At 40.9% G+C, this 7,500-nt stretch overlaps 1 protein-coding gene across 19 annotated transcripts in view; it reads right to left on the bottom strand.

The window, feature by feature from the left end:
• The window catches only part of LOC122260480 (uncharacterized), a 97,211-nt gene that overhangs the window by 29,898 nt on the left and 59,813 nt on the right, over window positions 1-7,500 (bottom strand). For 7 of the 19 annotated variants that reach the window (XR_006223824.2, XM_043027771.2, XM_043027772.2 and 4 more), the window contains exons 5-8: window positions 6,637-6,888; window positions 5,307-5,450; window positions 1,454-1,564; window positions 281-483 (exon numbers count right to left, since the gene is read on the bottom strand). Coding sequence is in view for 17 of the 19 variants with exons in the window: in XM_043027771.2 (XP_042883705.1) it covers window positions 281-483; window positions 1,454-1,564; window positions 5,307-5,450; window positions 6,637-6,888 (710 nt within the window). In the remaining 2 variants the exon portion in view is untranslated. The remainder of the gene's footprint in view (window positions 1-280; window positions 484-1,453; window positions 1,565-5,306; window positions 5,451-6,636; window positions 6,889-7,500) is intronic. The other 12 variants (XM_043027782.2, XM_086544482.1, XM_086544484.1 and 9 more) reach the window with 4 other exon arrangements.

Below are 7,500 nucleotides of genomic sequence, written 5' to 3'. Positions count from 1 at the left end.
TTAATGCATATTATCAAAAAAAGTTTAAAGCATTAACTTAGCTTTCAAGTTCAAATTTTGTCAAAGCTGCATAATTTAATGATGATACTCCTGGCCATAAACAGCATGGAAAAGGTAACATTTCTGGAGAATATAGCCATCCCAATTCCAAAGACTAGTTTGCTTCAGCAACAATTCAGCAAGAGGATTTATCAATTGAAAAAAGAAAAAGAAAAAGAAAAAGAAAAAAACTGATGAAAAAAATGAGAGGGCATTGTTATTAGGGAACTAAGTAACCTACCTCTGGCACAGAGTGGTACACAGCCAGCAGTTGTTCTGTACTTTTGGGAGTTCGTGGAGATGAGTCTGAAGTGCCCGTGGTGGTGGTGGCCTCTGAGGTTAGGGAATAATTGGGTCTCATATAAAGATAATGATGGACACGGCCCTCACGAAGGTCCCCAGAACTTGATGCTGTAGAAGCCTGAGATGGGCGCCTGGAGCCTCCTGTTAAATGAAGGGTCATGTCCAGATTAGAATATATCGAGTGGGGTTGCACAATAAGAAAAAGAGAGCAGAAAAAAAATCTGCAGCTGAGGCCAACCTGAAGATGTGCCAGATGTCCTGAATCTGTGGGAAATCAATGCATTAATTTGATCGCTAGCAGGTGAAGGGTAAACCTAAAATGACTAGACTTGAAACATGGCTATCAATTATCATCTATTTCTATGAGGTCTACTATCATTAGCAGACATATATGACAAAGGTATTCTAATCTACATAAATCTTACTTCATATGTTCAGGTAAAATAAAAAGCAGATTGACTAGTAAAGGAAAAGGAAATACATTTCATAAAAACTCTAAAAATTTTATAGTCAATATATGATCTCTAAAAGCTGTTCATATAATACATTTGATGATTGCCCTTAAAAGCCTTGTAGAAGTTCAGAACGAAAAAAATAGAAACTAAAATTTTTTAAAAATCTAAACTACTTTATTCTTTGTTGCAATATATTTGAATTATTTCCATGTGACAATGACTAGAGCAAAATAACAACCAAAACATCAAGCAATATGGTTTTTACACCATCTACTTAATTACAAAGTGCAAAGGGGTTCTGGGATCAACTAGGGGATACTGAAGGTTGTAAGGAGACAGAGGAAGTTGGTTTTAACCTGAATTAGCTAGAGGTCTGCAATAGACAATCCAATCCATTTAGCAACCAATCACTGCAAACTTTTTTTAATAGCTTCAAATATAAAACCTAATCAGTATATCATTTCTGTAAGATGGCCAATGCCCATATCAAAAGTAAAAATAATTACAAACAAAAAGGAGGAAAAAAATAATGCAGACCAAATTGCCTTAACATTTTGGTCTGGTCGGATTTCCAGTGATATTGGTAATGGAGTGGACATCCACTGGCTTTAAGTGAAAGGAACAGGTGACAGGTCAATGGGGTATCTAGTGCAGACCTCTAGAATGTACGGAGGCAGGATCCCTAATGCACACGTAGTATCCAATCGGTTCTCCACGGCCCTCTCCTGCGACCAGACGGAGCGATGCTTGTGAAGACCTCCTGGTGCCTGTGGAAGAACATTGTGAGGTCAGGCAAAAAAAAAGAAAAACAAAAAAGAAAAAAAAAAAACAAAAAAGGAAAAAGGAAAAAAAAAGAAAAGAAAAAGAAAAATGAATATGGAAAGTAGAGCTTATAACTTCAAAATATATTCTGCATATGTAAAATAAGATAGAGGTGGAGAAAGAGAGAGAAAGAGAGAGAGAGAGAGAGAGAGAGAGAGAGAGAGAGAGAGAGAGAGAGAGAGAGAGAGAGAGAGAGAGAGAGAGAGAGAGAGAGAGAGAGAGAGAAGGGAGAGAGAGAGAGAGAAAGAGAGAAAAAGAAAGAAAAGAAAAAGAAAGAAAGAGAGAAAAAAAAAAAGAGAGAGAGGGAGAAGAGAGAGAGAGAGAGAGAAAGAGAGAGAGAGAGAGAGAGAGAGAGAGAGAGAGAGAGAGAGAGAGAGAGAGAGAGAGAGAGAAGGAGAGAGAGAGAGAGAGAGAGAGAGAGAGTGAGAGAGAGAGAGAGAAAGAGAGAGAGAGAGAGAGAGAGAGAGACAGAGAGAGGGAGAGAAAGAAAGAGGAAAGGAGAGAGGGGGAGAGAGAGAGAGAGAGGGAGAGAGAGAGAGGAAAAGGAGAAGGAAAGAAGGGAGAAGGGAGAGAGAGAGAGGGAGAGAAAGAGAGAGAGAGAAAGAGAGAAAGAAGAAGAAGAAGAGAAAGAAGAAGAGAGAGAGAAAGAAGAGAAGAGAAAGAGAGAGAGAGAGAGAGAGAGAGAGAGAGAGAGAGAGAGAGAGAGAGAGAGAGAGAGAGAGAGAGAGAGAGAGAGAGAGAGAGAGAAAGAGAAAGAGAAAGAGAAAGAGATAGAGATAGAGATAGAGATAGAGATAGAGATAGAGATAGAGATAGAGAAAGAGAAAGAGAAAGAGAAAGAGAAAGAGAAAGAGAAAGAGATAGAGATAGAGATGGAGATAGAGAGAGAAAAAGAAAAAAAGAATGAGATAGAGATAGAGAAAGAAAAATAGAAAGAGATAGAGAAAGAAAAAGAGAAAGTGAAAGAGATAGAGATAGAGAGAAAGAGAAAGAGAGAGAGAATTAAAAAAAACGGACGGGGCGCCTACCTAACGACCTAACTGGTCGTCAGGGCGGGCGGTCTACGACACTAGCGGCTGTCCTTGTGTGTGGCAAATCGTACCCTCCATTGGGCATGATGAGCGACGCTGTGATCATTGTGGCGCGCCGGACGCCAAATTAGAGCACTACCTGATGGAGTGCGAGCACACTCGCTTCCTCAGGCAGGGCCCAGAGACGACAGCCGCTGGGCTATGTCTGTCTCATGCCCCCTGGCAACTGGAGCGCCTACAGACAATCCGACCGCCGCGGTAAACATTCAGTTATGATGATCAGATCAGTCAGGACCTATAGCTGGCAGAGGCCGGGCGAAGCGACGTCTTCGCGAATCTCTCTGAACTGAACTGCCTCCTGGCAACTGACCGCCAAGGTAAGCATTCAGTTATGATAGCTGACAGAGGCCGGCCGCCTTGTGCATATAGCCCGGGCGAAGCGACGTCTTCGCAAATCTTTCTGAACTGAACAGCGGCTAAAAATTAGAGGGACAGGTTAAGTGTTTCTCTGCCCTCTGGGTAACGTAGACTTACCCAAACAATATTTTTCCATAAATCCATCATAACATGCGAGTTTAGGCTGACTTTGGAACCCTGTAGCTCTGGAGCTAACGCTGTTACAGCCATAATACTTCATGACTGTGTGCGCGCTTCAACTGTGAGTAGATCCCGATGTCGCGTCAAGTACGCATTAACTCCCGTCTTTTAGGCCTAATCGGTGCCGATATGTATGTCATGACACCCGTCCCCCGCAAAGGAACCGCCTTGTCGTGGCGCGGGGGCTTGAACTCCTTCCTCGGATGAGCCCGCTCTGGATCTGGCCAGTCTCTTCCTCCCGCTGAGGTGGCCTTCCAGCGGCGGGTTCTCTGGGGATGGATGACTAAGTGTTCCTAGGTGCTGATCTAGTAGTGGGGTCGCACCCCCCCCCCCCTGGTCCTCCCCCCTAGGCGGCTCACACCTGCCTACGCGTTTGCCGTGCGTGGCGCCCCTGTGCGCTGGGAGACGGGAGTCCTGGAGGTTGAGCGATGCCGTGTATGAGTACGCCCTGTGGCTAGCAACATGCCTCTTTGGTCCTCTATTCTAGCAAGACGGGTGGCCTGATCTCGACTTGGTTAGGTCAATCGGCTGGTCTCTCTTTTGAGCTAGGCTAGGGTCAAGCAGCCCCTGTCTTGCAGGCAGTTGCATGGTCTTGCGAGTGCCATCAACGCGAGACGGGGGTTGCGTATATCCTTTCATCATCCCTGTGGCTTCTGAGCATGGCCTCAGTGCACAGCTTCCCCTTGTTGAACTCCGTGGTGGGTGGGGGCGTGGGAGGATAAATTGAACCGCTAACATATAGCAACTTTTACCACTAAGCCCTTGACTGATACCCCCGCTGACGACCCCAGCAAGAAGTCGGCCAAGGCTGTCACCTTGGAGCCTTTCAAGGTCCTCTGTGACAAAAGTAGAAAGATGGGTAAGGCCGTACGCAATGGGTTAAGAGACAAAGAGGGACAAACAAGATAGAGAGAGAGACAGAGAAACAGAGAGAGAGAATGAGAATGAGAGAAAGAGAAAGACAGAGAGAGAGAGAGAGAGAGAGAGAGAGAGAGAGAGAGAGAGAGAGAGAAAGAAAGAAAAAAGCCTGGTCACATTAAGACCAAAACTGTGAGGGTCTTAACTTCAAATAAAATATAAGAACAAAAAGAGAAAATATAGAAATTGGGTAACCGAACATAACCATATAAAATATATAAACAAGAATCACAAAATAATTAAATACATATCACTGCACATTATACAGATGATAAGAAACAATGCAGCAATGCCATTCAAAACAAATAAACAAGCTGTACAAATGAGAGAAATGAGTAAGGGTATACCATTTTAAAGTAAGATAACAAAGATAAAGTGTAAATTATATAGGAAAGAAATTACGAAGAAAATGGTTATTGCACACTGACCTCTTTGTTTCAACAGCAACAAAGATCTATTATCAACTACATGTAAATGAACATCTATTCAGTACATATGAAGTCTACCAATATTAGGGGTCTCTATCAACATCTATTCAGTATGGTACATATGAAATCTACCATTATGCAAAGATATATTTACAGCTGCTGATAACAGGGAATATTAACATATATTCTAAATAGCTAAAGGAGTAGTATTATCGTCCATTTTTTTTCTTTTTTAAATATGAGTTCTATGAATACTAATGGTCATCATAGTTAACACTGCAAAAATAGTAATTCCAATAACAATTTGTGAATAATCTAGAAATACCTTTTGATGATTAACACAAATAGATCAATTACCTCAGAAATGTAGCACTTAAAGATAAAAGATATAAAACCATGCAAATTGCAGTAACCAAATCAAATAACCCTGAATAGTCCTTCATAGAATATAATCAATGGAAAAATATGTCAGTGAATTTTAGACATGCTTCTCTTCATTGATAATCTCTGGAATACTGTATCTGTATCAACATGACATGACAATGCAATAGCCAGAAAAAAATCCTGAAACTTTAACCTTATTATTATAAAAGGTCTCAGAGATACCATGGCATTCAAATAAAAATGGAAAGAAGAAGGAAAAAAAGGCAAAACCCAACAAATTTCAACTGATAGATAAAGAAAAAAAAAAGATAGTGTCGCTGTCCACCCACCTGGACGATGAGGATGGAGGGAGCTGTAGGAAGGTCTTCGGGATGAGGATGCGGATTTGGTAGAGCGCAGGGAATGGTGTCTATCCCTGGCCGGGCTACTGCTGGTGGAGGCATTGGCGGCCAGGGCAAAGGCTGCGTATGTTTCTGGTGGAGAAACAGTTTGCACTGTCTACAACTCACTCTTATATTGGTAGTGGCTTCACTACTTAGGACTATCATCCATTAAAAAGATGAAAAGAAAAAATCTGGATAATTTACTGACTAGTGCAAAGTGCTCAAAAAGTTAAAATTAGTTAGTTAAAATAGATAAAGATGAGATGGCTAAAATTAGTTGAAACACTATTGTCATATCTAACAATAAAAAATGACATAATGAATTGAAAATCAAAATTTCAAAAATGAATCCTATAAGAAGTTTATGGCATTTATACATGACATAAAGAATGTGCAAGTGAAGACAAATTGCCCCAAAATATGAGGCAAAGTTCAATTCATAAACTTCACAAACTTCACAGACACTTTCAGTTCAGCAGTTATTTCCTTTTTGTTCATTTCTTATAATGTATACAACTCTATTCATCTTCCAGTTTTCTATGTTCTAACCCAGCCATGTCTAGGTCTATGAGATACAAAGTAATGTTATTGTCTATGCTGTAATCTAATGTCCATAAACTACAGTTGAAGTAGTGTTAATTACAAGACATGAAATGTAGTATAATTCAATCTATCTTGAGGTGAGAAGGAAACTATTCAGTACTAACGTGCCCTCTTATAATCTAATAGATCTTACTAATTTAGCTTAACTGTCACTTCAAGCACTGATATTATTTACACAGGGGTGCTACTTATAGGTCACTTTTATACTATATATTTATGTATATATATGTGGATCTAAATATGGTGCTACAGCAACGATACAGGTGTTTCAGAGTTACTAAAACTTGCTGCTATACCTACTTCTCCTTTTTCCTCTCTGAACTCTTTTGCTAGAATTTTTCTGTAATACAGACTACCTATTGGTGACTATACATGTCTAATAAATCATTTTGTTAATGCATTCAGTTTTTACTCTAGCATACCGAAAAACAATGGGATATTCTAAATCTTATGGAAAATCTATAAGTCAAAAGGAAATACGTAAGACCATACGACGAGGGACTAATAGTGAAAACGTTAAGGAGATCGAAAATCCGCAAATTATCGAAAATATGAAAATCTAAGAAGACCAAAAATAGCCTTCTGGTGTCAAAATACATTTGGGAGAGCATGGCACAATGCAGCATCAGCAGCAGCAGCAGCAGACGCATGCGGGCGGGGAGGGCACGTGTACCGCGAGAGTTCTGCTGCAGGGAGGGTGTAGATCGGACCCCTCTGGCAGGTGACCCTTGGACTGCCCCATGAGATGCCCCTGGGTTCTCGGGGATCACCCTCAGAGGTTGGAGGGAGGGCCGCTGTTGGGGGGAACCGCCGTGGGGGCCCATGGTGGAGGCACGACGCTGGGGGTAACTCTGACGTCGGGCGTACACTTTGTGACCATGTGCATTAGCACACGCACGACGCTCACCTTCACGGCTTAGCTGACCTGAGACCCAACTTTACTTGTTGTGGCACACAACCTTCGACTCGTTATTCTACAGTGAGGGTGCAGATTATCTGAAGGTGACCTCAAAGTTGTATCAATCTATTATGCCAGGAAAAGTTTACATTGCTTTGGATATTTAGTACAGTTATGCATAATTCAGTTCAACTATTTCAAAAAAGGGGGCAAAAATCTCATCACAAGAATGTAAGAGGTCCATCTAATGTTTCTACATACCATGTAAAAGTACTTCCAGTCCTGTGTAAGATTTTGTGTTAAATATACACATGATGAGCGTGAAAAAACGTTTTAGTCTACAATCTGTATCAAAAGATACAACAGAGAAAACAACTGGTGACTCAGAGCCCAGCTACTGCTCTCCTACATCTTCCCTAAAGAATCTACCAAATCCATGGTATCCAAAAATGTATGATAAACCAACTCTACCTTCTGCAATAAAAAAGCTATGGATGTTCTACATAAGTAATAGAGGTACAGTTTTTCATAACAGCTCACCAAGTATCCTATCGAAAGCAATATAAATTCATAATGTGTCAAGTATGTGTCCCAATATCATACATCAAAGTGTTCCCTTCTGTAATTCTGTATTCATTT

The sequence above is a fragment of the Penaeus japonicus genome, unplaced genomic scaffold (genome assembly GCF_977035675.1).
Source record: "Penaeus japonicus unplaced genomic scaffold, GWHDUDI00000001_assembly GWHDUDI00000015, whole genome shotgun sequence".
Taxonomy (NCBI): Eukaryota; Metazoa; Arthropoda; class Malacostraca; order Decapoda; family Penaeidae; genus Penaeus; species Penaeus japonicus.
This window is presented reverse-complemented; position numbering and strand designations above follow the sequence as displayed.